This window comes from Osmia lignaria, chromosome 7 (genome assembly GCF_051020975.1).
Source record: "Osmia lignaria lignaria isolate PbOS001 chromosome 7, iyOsmLign1, whole genome shotgun sequence".
Taxonomy (NCBI): Eukaryota; Metazoa; Arthropoda; class Insecta; order Hymenoptera; family Megachilidae; genus Osmia; species Osmia lignaria.
Genome location: NC_135038.1, coordinates 10090615 through 10104749, shown reverse-complemented (window position 1 = coordinate 10104749; position 14135 = coordinate 10090615). Strand labels below are relative to the sequence as shown.

Here is a 14135-nt window from a genome sequence, read left to right as displayed (position 1 = left end):
CCATTTGCATACCTCAGGTTTATATATTGAAAATGTTAAAAAATAATTATTAACCCTCGGACAGTAGATCACCGAGACAGCCCCGATTTTAAATTAATTTCGTGTTTCATTATTATATTTTTTTTTCAAGTTTACTGTGCCAATTTATTTATATCTAAATTAATATTATTGCCTATTATTTTTTTTTTTAATTTACTGTGTCGATTTATTTATTTATAATATTTTATAACAACTAAGTAAGTAATATTTTGAATGCTAACTAAAATCCTAGATGATCATATTTAAAAAAAATATAAATTTCTAAATAGTTTGTGCATTCAATCTGCATATTTTTTGCATATTTAAAAATTTGCAATCTATTCGTAACTTTTAGAATCATGTATAATCAATACGATCATAATTCTATGATGAAAAATATCGCGCAATCACGTTGCATGTTTTTGGAATCCTCCTTTCTAAAGGGTACAGATTCGAAACCGGTATCATAGAGGAAATTTTACATCTATACGTATCTGTCTTTATTCAACGTTCTATCGGTAAGTCTTGCCTTTACTGGCTTACAGTAGTCGGACTGTCACTATCTACTCGACGAGTCCCCGTATTCAACAAAGTTTAAGTAAGAAGAGGGGGGACGACGTAAAGTACAGCACTTGACACAAGGAAAGGAAAGGAATGGAAGGAGGTGAGAGAGGAAAGATCGGAGGTGGCGTCAAGACCAAGCTGTTCAGACTCCAAGGTGATATAAAGGCGTACGTCGACTTCACCTGGTTCAACTTACCTGAAACATCGAATAGCTACGCTGTCCAGCACCACTGACAACATCCGCCACTACCACACCACTTTCTACCATCATGTGAGTCTTTTTAATTGATTAATCATTGATTATCTCTAATGATGTCACATTAAAAATCATCAGAACCTTGTATGACGTTAGGTTTCATATAGAATTGCTTGTGAAGGTATTCGAACGCTTGCATTAGTAATTAGGAACAGTTTAGGTCTTCTTAATTGATTGATTATTGATTAATTCTAATGTCATATTAAAAATTTGCAAAAGCTTATTAAAATAGCTAATCAAGGTATTTTAATACTTGCAAATAACTTATATTTCTAAAATAATATTACAATTAAAATAAAATATGAATATTGCAAATACATGGCTAAAATTAACAAAAATTTGACGACTCGTATATGTTGAGTTGCTCAATTAAAAATTATATTCAACACTGATATTTTATTTTAATTATGGCATAATTTTGGAAATGTAAATCTATAATGTGTATTTCATTTATTAAAAATTTAATTTCTGTTAAATTATCATTGCTCTATAAACGTAGGTATAAACGTTTTAATTGCCACAGTTCAATTTTTTTCTTTTAACCATGCAACGAACGTCATAACACGTATGATGGTAATCACGATGAATATTTACAGCGTACAAAGGAAACAAGTATAATTTGCATTCATTTAACGCTTCGACCTTCTGCCTTTTGTCTGCATTTCAGCCAATGTTTTAAAAATAAAATAGCAATTTTTCGACCTTCTTTTAAAACCATCAAGACAATATACATAAAACGTTTTATCTTGTTAATTTATATTCCACAATAAGCGGATCACATTGCAGATCGTGTTATAATGCATGTGAGGCGTTGCATAAGATGTGCAGTATGACGTTCTGACACCATTTTATGGTTTATGTAAATCAGAAGTGCTAAGTCTTCTTTTCTTCTAATCTATTTGTTGCATAAGTACAATTAACGATGACACGGTTAATTTATGAATTTGCAATTATACAGTATTTGAATATTGAAATATCTGTTGTAGATAAAAATTTGCTGAAATGCATTTATGAGAAATATAATATAACATTTATGTAACCAATCGATTCTGCGAAGAGCGATAAAAGTTCTTCCAGGGCTGATTTCATCATTCAATAATAATTGGCCTTGCCGATTTTGCGTAACAAACAAAATTTATTCCGAGAATTCGACAAAGGAAATAAATGATTCATGATAATGATGGGATAAGCAAAATTCGTAAAGCTCAGATAAAATATATTGCAACGTTTTTAAATTATTATCTTTCAACTTATGCAAATTAATGCCTCCTCAAGTCATTGAAATAAAAAAAATTATTGAAAATTTATAAATTTTAAAAATAATTGAATAGAGGAAGGAAAGTGAAAGAAATTTATGTGTAGCACTACTGTTACTATTAATCATGTAAAGTAGCTAATTGAAAGCTCACTGAACTCGTTCTTGCACAATGATCAAAATTTATTATCGATTGTCACGTTTATTGTTATTCCGGTCAACGTGGGCGACAGAAACGTGTCGCACGTGAGATCCTTGCCTTGAAGCTCGCGAAAGTGAAAGGATTCATGATTTTATCTTGCAGTGGTAAATGCAATTCAGGGGTTAAAAGTGCATTACACTGTTTGAACTAGGGGTATGTAATAGACTCCATTCTTTTAAAACAATTTTTATTATTAATATCTTATAAATCACAGTTCAAATATTACAAATAATTACTAAAAGAATTTATAATGTAAATAGTTATATTTTAATTACCGTACATTTAATTAATTTGGCATTCTAAGACTTTAACAAAGAAAAATTGACTCTTTTGTTAATTGAAGAAATATGTAAAAATGTCTGTTCTATATAGGCTGTTAAAAAGAGAACAAAGGGAACTTAGACAAAAGAAAATTACGAATAATTGGTAACAAAACCACGAAGCTGGACTTTCTCTTTGTATAAAGTAGAAAGTTCGATTCGATTGGCGTGGTTGATCATGCTTGACAGAACGAACGTTACTTTTTGCTTTCGTTGCGCTTATAATTACCATGTAATTAATAGAGCGAAATCAGTGGTAGTAAACTTTTTATTTTATAAAAGCAATCGATGGAAAGTTACGATTACTTAATACTCAGATTTCAAATAAGAAATATCAATTAATTTTTATAAATTACACAAAATACCTCCATGAAAAATATTATTTTTTTTTTAAATTTTGAATCAAAGACAATTTTGTTCAGAATTTAAATAAACAAATACAAAATGGAAAGTTACAGTTTCACCATGATAAGTATAATCATATAGGTGTTCGAAAATGAAAGCAAGTTGCATGATAAAGAAAGATCAAGTAAATGGGTCGACAAGGAACAAGAAAGAAGAAAAAGAAAAAGGGGAACCAGACAGTATAGTAGCCTGGAGCAGTGAAAGTCAGAAACCAGGTTGAACTTTGCCGAGAATGGTCACGCTGGTGATTTAACACGATTCGAAGGAAAATATGAACGGGACAAAATTATAAAAATACACTGAACGCCCACTTGAACTGTTACGTAAGAACGAGTCGACGATTCATTTTTTTACCATTATCACTTTAAACCGTATCTGGGTGACGCGAATGAATTAGTTTGCTTACTCAACAGAAAATGCTGAATATTATTAAACATATTAAAAATTGCAAGTTACTAATTAAAAAGAATTTTCTACAATTTATTCTATTATTGATGGTGGATCATGGAGAAAGTTCCAATTTTAATTTAATTTTGTATTTCATATTTTCATTTTCTAAATTTTACAGTATTCCTCTAAAAATTATTTTAGGCAAATATTTGAAATATTTTTAAATTTTTTAATTTTTTAATTAAAAATAGTTTCTAGGATTTTAGGGTCGCACTAAAAATTTTAAGACACATTTCTTGAATTACCATTCTTTCAATTTTCATTTTATGTAACGTTTCTATGATGTAACTAAGGCGTCGATAAAGAATGTTAATCACATGAACATTTCTAGATAAATGCAGTACGATAGGAAAGATAGGAATCGCGATTTGTATTCATTAGAGTATATTTTATCCATCAAATGCATCAGTCCATTACATGAACTTATTTACAATTTGCATAGAATATTTTTACAAGCAATTGGCATTCGGATTTAAAAATTATTATAAGAAAAATTTAATGAAATTTTGTCTTTTATTTGGAGAATTAAGATTGATTGTTGTTGTATATTTTGTATTTTTTCTAACAAAACTTTTATTTCAGGGTGGTGTGGGCGGTGCTGTTTTTGACAACAGCAGTTTTGGCGGAGGCAGCGGTACCGGACCCACCGAATTCCGGTATCACGACCGTCGGCTCTTTGAAATTAGCAACAGCCGCTGACTGCGCTGGTGTTGTCGCTTTTTCCGCTACTCAGGCTTCTGTCGACGTGAGTTCAATTTACAAATTAATATTTAAATAAACAATTATAAAAAGCATTACTATTGTGACAATAAAATAAAAACTTAAATTAGAAAGAATTATTTGTGAACATATTAATCTTTCCAGGCTCTGCTGAGGGTTATTTAATAGAGTATAATTTTTGTTTAATGAATAATTTATTTTTAATGGTATTCAAAGTTTTCCTTATCTTCTTGTCTTTCAATCATTTGACTAAATTTTTAGCACCAACCATTAGCAACCATCAAAACAATCAAGGAGTTAATACTTTAAAATTGTAAAATTCATACTGAGTAATTAGTAAAATATTTTTCTCATTTTTTTTTCTTACAGCATGCCAAAGTAATTCTGTCTGAGACATTGGTCGACAAAGGCGTGGGATACGTCGCCCAAACAGGAACCTTCATCACCCATTGTCCAGGCCTGTACCAATTCAGTTTCGCCGGATATGGTAGCACCGATCTTCGACTTACATTGAAAAGAAAATTGAACGATTCTGATAGCTGGAGGTCGGTAGTCAGTGCTGGTCCAGGAGGTGGTGCCAATTTGGTTTTATTGAACGTCGATGCTGGGGACCAATTTGCCATTTTCGTGGACTCTGGAAAAGTTACAGACAGTGTTACATTTTCTGGCTATCGAATCGCCAAAAACTAAAGAATCACGACAATGATTATTCGTTCAGAGACCTTTGGAGCAAATCATTGAACAAAATCAATCAGAGTACAATAATAATATTGAACATTTTTGAGGCTCATTATCATCGATCAGGAATTTTGTTCAAACAGAACATTTATTTTCTCTATGTCTGATTGGTAAAACGTGTCAATTCAAATGATTACCATTGGATCAATTAGAGTTCCTGATTTGAAAAAATGATCTACCAGAGCGGTTTCAATCTTCTCCACGAACTTAATGCTCTGTGATAGCCATCTTTCTATGTTCATTTCTCTTCCATCGTTTTACAATTTCATTGATTAATGTGTTGTTAATTATTTTGAAATCAGATCACTGTGAATCATTGAAATTGTAAGACATTTTAAAATTCTTTGTGATTGGTGCTTGTCTTTTTAATTCTTCAACTGTAAATACTTCTATGTATCTATTTATCTATTCTTCTTTCTATTCTATCCTTCTTTTTCAATTTCATTCTTCATTACCTATTTCTTCCATTTTTTTGTAAAAATCTTTTCTTCTCTTTTTGTCTTTCTTTTGTAAAAATTTATTATCTTTTACTATCTTTGTTTTCTGTAAGTTTCAGATTTTTTTTTCTTCTTTCCTGTACACTTTCCTCGAATACCTATCATCAGTATTACAGTTTGAAAATTTACTCATCTTGCCATAAAGTATCACCATGAAACTGTCTTCATTTTCCTATTTCTTTCTCTATCTTTGTCAAACTTCCTTCCTTCTTTGTCTCAATTACTTTTTCTATTTTATTTTCACTCCTGACTCTGTAATTGTAGATATGTTTCTGTGTCTATTTTCATTGGTTTAATTTCTTTTCTTATCTTATTCTTCCGATTACAGACTTTCTCTGCAATTTTCTTCTTTTTTTTGCTATCTCTTTATATTTCTATTTCTTGCTATCTTCTTCTATTTGCCATTGATGCGAACGTAAACATACTGAAGTACCTGAAAATTGAAATTTATATGAATTTCTACGCGATATTTTATTCTTCTTACTTTAATTTCTGTTTTATTTGTTTTTTGTGGTGTTATGATTCTTCTACCTTGTGATCTAATTTTCTTATAATCAAAACTATTCTGACTTTCTTTTTGTTCTATTATTTTTCTTCTCTTTTTCAAGTTTCTCCATTTTCTTTCTCTTCTTCTATCTTTCTATTATTTGTGCACCGAAATTCTTTTTTATTCTACTCTCCATCTATTCTATTTCTTATTTCTTATTTCTATATACTTGTACAGTTGCACACTCTGTTTTACTGTTCTCTTTCTTTTTCTATATCTACATTTTTCATTCACTCTGTTTTAAGTTTTCTCGTTTCTTTTTACATTCAGAAATTTACTCTGTGTAATATAATTTTCTTTTCTATTCGTGTATTTAAACTTTGCTTAAAATTTTATTTCTTCTTTCAGTTCTTCTATGATTTCTTCCTTTTGCTCAAGTTTCCTGCAAATTTTCTTTCTTTTTATTTTCTACATTTTTCAGCTTTCAATTATTTTTTTCTTCTTCCTATACTTTTAATCGATTTTCTTCATTTCTGTACATTTTTCAATTTTCAATTTTATTTTTTTCTGGTAAACAAGAAACAACATCTATCTTCTATAATTTTCTCTCTGTCTTTTTTGCTCTCTTCTCTGCTATGAACAACCTTTTGCCTCAACATTGAAATTTTACCATAAATTCGTTACATATTTGTCGCTTATACGCGATGTCTCTTCTAGTCCTGTTATCTGTTTAATTATACACCTATGAAATCGAATGCTCCAATAATGCTGTGCATTGTACTCTATAAGATATCCTCTTTCTTTAAGTAATTCTTTTATTATACCAATGTCTCTCTATTTCTGTATACTTTTTTAAATCTGTATCTTTGAGACTTTCTTCAACATTCCCTCATCTCTCTTTCATTCTCTGTTTCTCAAAGTTTTTCTATTTCCAATTCTCTTCTTTCTTTCATCACTCTTTTTATTCATTTAACCCTCGAACACCTTATTTTTAAATACATAATTTCATGTATTGAAAAAGCAATGTTCAAAGGAATAATCCTCAATTCAGAAAATTAATTTTCTAAGAGTCTAAAATTAATTTTAAATTGTTCGAGGGTTAATAAACTTTAACGACTCTACAGATTTATATATATATTTTTTTACATACACTGGAAGAATTAGTCGAATGCAGCCACACTTTCAGTAATGAAAAAGAATTCGTTGTGGAATATATTTTGAGTCACTTTCGACTTGGAAACCATGTTTCCTTTCAATCTTCTCTCATTTCTAGTCTAATCTTCCCACCTGTCGAACCTACTCTATGAAAAATTCACTATGAAATTTTCTTCATGCTGTGATCCTTGAGTGCTATAAACATATTTCAATTCTACTATCATCTTTGTTCTATATTTTGTAATGGAAATATTCAGTTATTACTTTAGATCTGTCCTGTAATTTGTAACCATTGCTTGATCAATTTTAACCCTTTGCAATGTTTATTATTCTCAGAAAACTTCTGCAAGATTCTCCGAATTTTATTTTAGACGTAAAATAAATAATTAGTTTGTTCATCACGAGCTCTCTCCATGGTCCGCTGTCCGAAAGTTAAGCAGTAGTTACTTACTACATATTTTTCAACTATCTGATTATAATAAACGATCGGCTTTTGTATCTCTGTCTTTCTTTTTACACATGCTATTCTACCTTTCTATTTTATATCTATCTACTTCTCTTCTACCTTATGTCTAAATGTAAATAAAATTCAAAAGCTTCTCATAGGAAACATCATTTCTCGTTTCGCTATCACAGCAGTTACGTTGTCGAGAAGTAATCAATGAAATTCCAAAAGAAGAATATAGGTATTGATAGAGAAAAATAAAACGTTCGACCCAGTTACAAACAGTATGCCTTTCGTTTATTCAACTCATTTATTTTTGTAATATTCACGATAATAACAATCCTGTACGCATCAAGCTATTTTGCTTGAAAGAAATGAACAAAAAAAAAAAAAATAACAGAGAACTTGAAAAATCTATCATACATAAATTGTAAAGAATTGTTTTATCAAAGTCCCTTTCCTGCAATCCTGAGATGAAAAATTGTATCGATGAAATGTTTTATCAAATGTTTAGTTCTACGGTTCCACCTAAGAGTTCTTTATAATTTTCGAGCACAGGGTGCACTTCCTCTTGCAAAAATTCGGTCACTTGTTCAGGTGCTCTGCCAACGAAGGTTCGTGGATCTAGAAGTTCCTTCAGTTGATTTAGAATTGGTTTGAAGTAAGGGTCTTTCCTGATTCTTTCGACTAAATCGTTGTCGAGACCGTGTTGCTTCACCTGTGCACCAGCTTCTTGGGAAAGCACTCTTATTTTCTCGTGGCAAACCTGTTGCAATGGAAATATTAACACTTTTAGAGCTTTAAAAGTTTGATAATTTGGGAACTTTGGAACTTTGAAATTTCTGAATATTAAAACCTTAGCAATTTTTAGTTTTAGAACTCTAGAAATTTGGAATTTTGAAATTTAGGCATTTTGGAATTCTGGCAGCTTGGAATTTTAGAAATTTAAAACTTTAAAATTTTATGAATTTAAAAATCTTTAGAATTTAGAAATTCTGTCCTTTGTAGAACAATCCTCTACCTATTCTCAAACACACTTAACAACTAATAACAATAAATTGTACCTGTCTGTCACCTCCAGCTTTCACCATAGCCATTATTATATTTTCCGCGGTCATGAAAGGTAACTCTTGAGCCACATGTCTGGCAATGACCTTAGGATACACAACAAGGCCCTCGGTGATATTCTGAAGTGTCATTAGTATAACATCAGCTGATAAGAATGCTTCTGACAAGGTGATTCTTCTGTTCGCTGAGTCGTCCAGAGTTCTTTCCATCCACTGAGTTGCAGCGGTTTGCAATGCATTATTAGCCAATGTCATTAAGTGTCTTGCTATACTGCAACATCTTTCTGAACGCATCGGATTCCTTTTATATGGCATTGCACTCGATCCAATTTGAGTGCTTTCAAATGGTTCCTCTATCTCTTTCATGTTAGCTAGAAGTCTTATGTCGCTGCATATCTGAAAGAAGAAATTGATTATAGAAAAACTGTAATAAATAATTAAGTAAAATCTAAGGATGTTAAATGATTCAAGGTTTTATAATTTTATAATTCAAGTATGCTTTGATAATTCTAGCAAATATTTAACAATTTCCATTGTATCTTCTTTGAAAACTGTAATTATAGTATTGAGATTTTATTTATTAGGAAAATTTATAGCAGGAACTATGTAATTATATTTATTTACTTTATGAACAGTAGAGCCCAAGGAACTTAGAGCATTTAAACATTCTACATCGACTTTCCTACTGTAAGTTTGTCCAGTTACAGGATAGTACTTCTCAAAACCAGCCATTCTGGTTACCAAACGGTCTAATTGTTTCACTTTAAATCCATCACCTAGAAAAATGTATAATTAAAATAAATCAGAATATTTCTGTTTACATAGAACGTTAGGATTCTGAATATTAATAAAATAATAATTACCATTAAATAATTGAAGGAAAGAAGCTTGAGTGCCAGTGGTACCCTTCACTCCTCGAAATTTTAGATCATCCCGAGCACGACGAATTGCTCTTTCGTCCATTAAGAGATCATGCAACCAAAGTGTGGCTCGTTTTCCAACGGTGGTTAATTGAGCTGGTTGAAGATGGGTGAATCCTAGAGTTGGTAAATCACGATACTCCATGGCAAATTTTGCGAGACGTGACAATACGTTCGCCAATTTTGGTAACAGTATGTTGAAACCTTGTCGAAGGATAATCAGATCCTTCAAAAATAAAAATTATCGTTAGAGTTTCATATTATGGAATAGTAAAAAGAAATTAATTTGAAGAAATTACCGTGTTATCACCAACATAGCAACTGGTAGCACCTAGGTGGATTATGGGAGCAGCTTTTGGGCATTGATTCCCAAAAACGTGAACATGGGCCATTACATCGTGCCTCGTTGCCTTTTCTTCTTTTGCAGCAGCCTCGAAATCAATATTATTAACCTGAGCCTCCATTTCAGCGATCTGTTCTGAACTGATGGCCAATCCAAGCTCCTGGAATAATAAAAAATAGTAATTAGGCAGGAACTAATTAGGCAGAGGCTAGGATGGGCTTGTTACCATTTTAAAATTCTAAAATTCTTGAGTTCTAGAGTTCTAAAATTTCAAAATTCCAAAAATGTTAATATTTTTCAATTCTGAGATCCTAAGTTTGCAATCAACCAATAAAAATCTGTCATTTTTATCAAAATATAAAAATGTGATGGTTTTTCAGAAACAAAACAATAATTCAAAATTTGCATTTTTGGAGCCTTCGAAATTCATAGTAAATGTGTTCCATTTTACAGGTAGGTAATTAATATGTAAAGTAATATTTTTTCAGTGATATTAAACAAAGTGTACATATGAATCATGCAGAATCTGGCATTAGAAAACGGAATAACAATGATCGTTATATTTCGATAGGATCGAACAACATTATCGTTAGTGATAATAGAGTATGAATGTGTAGGTGCCTTTCTACACGCCTTATCCCTGTTTCGGCGTACGCTGTATCATCTGATTAGATAAAGAGGGCTTGGTAGTGGGTCGAAAACATCTAACTCGACGTGAAACTCATTTCGCTGTTTCACCTGTTTTCATCGTGAAGGGGTTCGCGTTCAGACAAATTAATCATGGTGTCTCTGGAAACTGTTGCGAGTATAGTGATAAAAATTTTGAAACTGGTGAGGAGATATATTTTTCATTGGTAGTTTGTGAATATACAGTCAAAATCAAAATTGTGTGCATAAAAGAATGTTGAGTGACTAATGTGACAAAATGAATGGCGCGGAAAATATCCAAAAATTTATTCATTTTGTAATATTTTACAAAATTACTTTTTAAGAAAAGTGGTGCTTTTAGTTTTTAAAAATTATGGTTTTATTAATTTCCTCGCATATATATAGAAGTTTCTCTAAATTAACGTTACATTTCAGAAAATTATTGAACTTTGTTAATCGTTGATAATATATTTTCTGAAAAGAATTATTTATATTTAAAAATACTTTTTCTGAGATTATCTTATAATGATACTATGGATTAACAGCCTTGATTTAGTCATATACAAAGACAGCCATGTTGTTTATACAAAAGTACAATAATTTTACAAAAATTTTATTACATTTGAATTGTGAGGTAAATTGAACCAATAATGTCGGATCTATCAATTAGTGTAATCCCTTAAATTGATATATCGTCACTATTAGACTCATTCAAGAAACATTTATACATGCTCTATGATTCATTTTGTTCTTTATCGTCGAACGATAAGAAACCCTGTTTGCAATACGATATGACGCCCTTTTTATGTATCATGGCGTGATACAATTATACTACTTTTCACTAGAATTGATTCCTTCTTTAATTTATAGAAAATTAAAAGTCATCAAAATAATAACAAATTGTTTACCGAATTAATGTTGGAATTATGGAATAATTTTTTCTTTCAACAATTATTTTTACTAATGGTGGGTTTCATTTTTCAGGTCATTAATCTCATAATCCTGATCCTGTATCGAACTGGATATAAGGATGGAGAGTTTCTGGGTGTTGGAGGAACGTGGAACTTAAATGAAGATAAAAATCCGGATGCAGAAATTGTTGCATCCGGAGTTCTTGTGGGTTTCTTCATATACACCAGTGTTGTTCTCATCACCTACTGTTTTGGAAGCACAAATCACAAGAAGACCCTTGTTGTAAGACCAAATTTGAAATTCTATATTGAAAATTAATTTAAAAATTAATTAATTTTTATTGGAAATTAATTTTGAAAAATGAATTAAATACCGAAAAACTGCATACATTGTTTACATCGAATTTAAAGCTGCAAATTTCAAGTAGTGTAAAACAGTACTGTTTATTTATTTTCTTTAATATTGTTTTTTTTTTTAGGAAATTCTAATGAACTTTGTTGGAACCTTCATGTTCGTTGCTGTGGGTGGCACAGCACTTCATTATTGGAACGGTTATCAATCAGAAAATAAATTTGATACGATTGTTCAAGAACGACAGGTAATTACTGACTTAAAAATTTATGAACTTGATAAAATTTATGAAGACTAACTGGAACGTTCCATTTTTTAACCCTTTATATTTTTAGGTGGGTTTAGCAGTTGGATCACTATGCGTTATCGAAGGTTCCGCCTATTTAGTGGATTTAATACTAAGTTTGCTACATTTTGCAAAAAATCGCGATGAATTATTTGAATGAATTCAAATTTCTCTCTGTGTGCGATAGGTAAAGCTGTTACCTTGCATTTATATCGCAAGGAGTTAATAATCAGAATCTTCGTTACTTTAAATGTTTAACATTCATCATGTACCTTTCTGCAGGAAATATTGTATTATTCAAGACGTTCATTTTTAATGAAAAATTCACAAATATAGTAGATCGACGTGTTAATCATACACATTCAATTCAATATTTTCTATTTGAATTATTGATAAAGTATATTACTAAATGTAGGACGTATTATTTAATTTTTATATTTTTATTACATCAACGTACATAAACAATAATAATACATAAATAAAATTAAAAAATTAATTATTCCTTTTATGTTTGTTAACATAATTAATCTATCAAGCTCGAAATTAATGAAAGGATACAAATTTGAAGAGGACAATAATTTAGAAAATTCAAATTAAATCGATTTTAATCGATATTTATCGATATTTAAGAGATTAAAATTCAGTTTAATTAACATGTTAAAAGAAATACAACGACTTTTTAAAGACTTCAGTTTTCTCTTGAAAGCATTCGAACTGGTAAAAAGAATTAATTTTCTTCTAATGATTGTGAATATTTGTAAAATCTGATAATTGCTTCTAATTTAGCTTTTGGCGTGTATTTGTCTGTACGAATTGTCCAAATACAGTGAATACATGATTCCAAAATGGTTATGGATTATTTATTGCATCGATTCGTTCACATATGCTATAGTATATTTCTCTATTGCAATGACACATGTGTTTGAGAAACCACGAAAAGTATCAGTTAGTTACATCAGATCTTTTCTATTTAAACAGATGAATATTTCAATCCTTTTTATTGAATTTTATTTATAGGAATTTACATATTTTTCACTGGGAGTGATTTTCAATTTCATAGGCGGAATAGCAGGAATTGAAAGAGGACGAAGTGGAGATTCGGAAAATAATGAACATCGAAATGAGTTGAAAATTGGATTACTTTTACTAGGTGCATAATTAATTACCACGAGAAAGAAATTAATTATTTTTACAATGAAATGTAAAAATTATTTTTCAATACTTATGGTACATTTTTTATTATTTTCAGCTAACTTTTTTGTATTATTTTTCGAAACTGCATATATGGTTTATATGGAATATAAAAGAAAAGGAAAATTAATTCCTAGACGTGCTAATGTTCGAACAACGAATAGATAATGTTCTATATTAATTACTTTACATTTTTATAACTTTACCTTTTGAAAGTCATTTTCAAAAAATAAAGATTCATAAGGATCAATGAAATACCATCAACGATATGAATTTATCATTTAATCGATTCTTTGAATATTAAAACTTTTGTCAAAAAATCAAACAAAATATCGTCTACATTTAGGAAGTCAACAATTTATTCTAATTCTAAATAGAATATTTCTCAAAGAAATGGGTAACATACCGATTCCTTTTAACAATCCAAGGTTGAATTCATGGGCAATTGACAAGAAATTATTAATATGGAAAACAGTATCTATGGTTTGTTTTACTGAACATTTGCTTAAAATTTTATTAAGGTTATTAACATTAAAAAATAGAATTGATTTTTTTTAGTCTGCCTGTATAATTGGCAGTGTAATATACTTAGGCCCGTTGGAACCATACATCGAAGTTCCAATTTTTGGAATTTTGGTACCCACTTTTATGATTGGGTACATTATTATACATTCATCAGATATTTTCCTTCTGATCATGGGAGAGGATTATGTCTTTCTCGTGAGTAAGTGAAAAATAAAATACAATTTAAATGACAATTTAAATTTATTATCAAGGAAACATGCTTTTATGTGATTGGTGCACTTGGAAACCTAACTTGTGGTATTTATCAATTATGCAAATGGATAAATTGGATACTTGAAACTTCTCAGGATTCTGATTCGGATTATGAGTATGTTTGTCAA

The 14135-nt window shown here is 30.2% G+C and overlaps 4 protein-coding genes across 9 annotated transcripts in view; 3 read left to right on the top strand and 1 right to left on the bottom strand.

Annotated features, from left to right (window-relative positions):
• The first annotated feature begins 669 nt into the window (after positions 1-669).
• Positions 670-7916, top strand: C1q-VP (C1q-like venom protein). The gene is made up of 3 exons (XM_034324798.2): positions 670-853; positions 4053-4215; positions 4560-7916. Coding segments are annotated over exons 1-3 (486 nt in total). The 5' UTR covers positions 670-851; the 3' UTR covers positions 4881-7916.
• The window catches only part of Adsl (adenylosuccinate lyase), a 27941-nt gene continuing 19189 nt past the window's right edge, over positions 5384-14135 (bottom strand). Inside the window, exons 1-6 of one of the 3 annotated variants that reach the window (XM_034324792.2) lie at positions 10351-10430; positions 9799-10002; positions 9443-9725; positions 9204-9355; positions 8577-8975; positions 5384-8278 (exon numbers count right to left, since the gene is read on the bottom strand). In XM_034324792.2, coding sequence (XP_034180683.1) covers positions 8015-8278; positions 8577-8975; positions 9204-9355; positions 9443-9725; positions 9799-9963 — 1263 coding nt within the window. In that variant the 5' untranslated portion in view covers positions 9964-10002; positions 10351-10430 and the 3' untranslated portion in view covers positions 5384-8014. Of the gene's footprint in view, positions 8279-8576; positions 8976-9203; positions 9356-9442; positions 9726-9798; positions 10003-10068; positions 10088-10350; positions 10431-14135 lie in introns of those variants that run through there. The other 2 variants (XM_076689242.1, XM_034324791.2) reach the window with 2 other exon arrangements.
• On the top strand, positions 10524-12445 carry Ssk (smooth septate junction protein snakeskin). The gene is made up of 4 exons (XM_034324795.2): positions 10524-10673; positions 11475-11684; positions 11881-12000; positions 12089-12445. Exons 1-4 carry the CDS (start codon positions 10623-10625, stop codon positions 12197-12199), a joined length of 492 nt encoding a protein of 163 aa, XP_034180686.1. The 5' UTR covers positions 10524-10622; the 3' UTR covers positions 12200-12445.
• The window catches only part of LOC117604568 (uncharacterized), a 2847-nt gene continuing 908 nt past the window's right edge, over positions 12197-14135 (top strand). The window contains exons 1-4 of one of the 4 annotated variants that reach the window (XR_013062417.1): positions 12197-12756; positions 12826-12984; positions 13057-13189; positions 13289-14122. Coding sequence is in view for 3 of the 4 variants with exons in the window: in XM_076689245.1 (XP_076545360.1) it covers positions 12694-12756; positions 12826-12984; positions 13057-13189; positions 14007-14092 (441 nt within the window). In the remaining variant the exon portion in view is untranslated. Of the gene's footprint in view, positions 14123-14135 lie in introns of all 4 variants that reach the window. The other 3 variants (XM_076689245.1, XM_034324797.2, XM_034324796.2) reach the window with 3 other exon arrangements.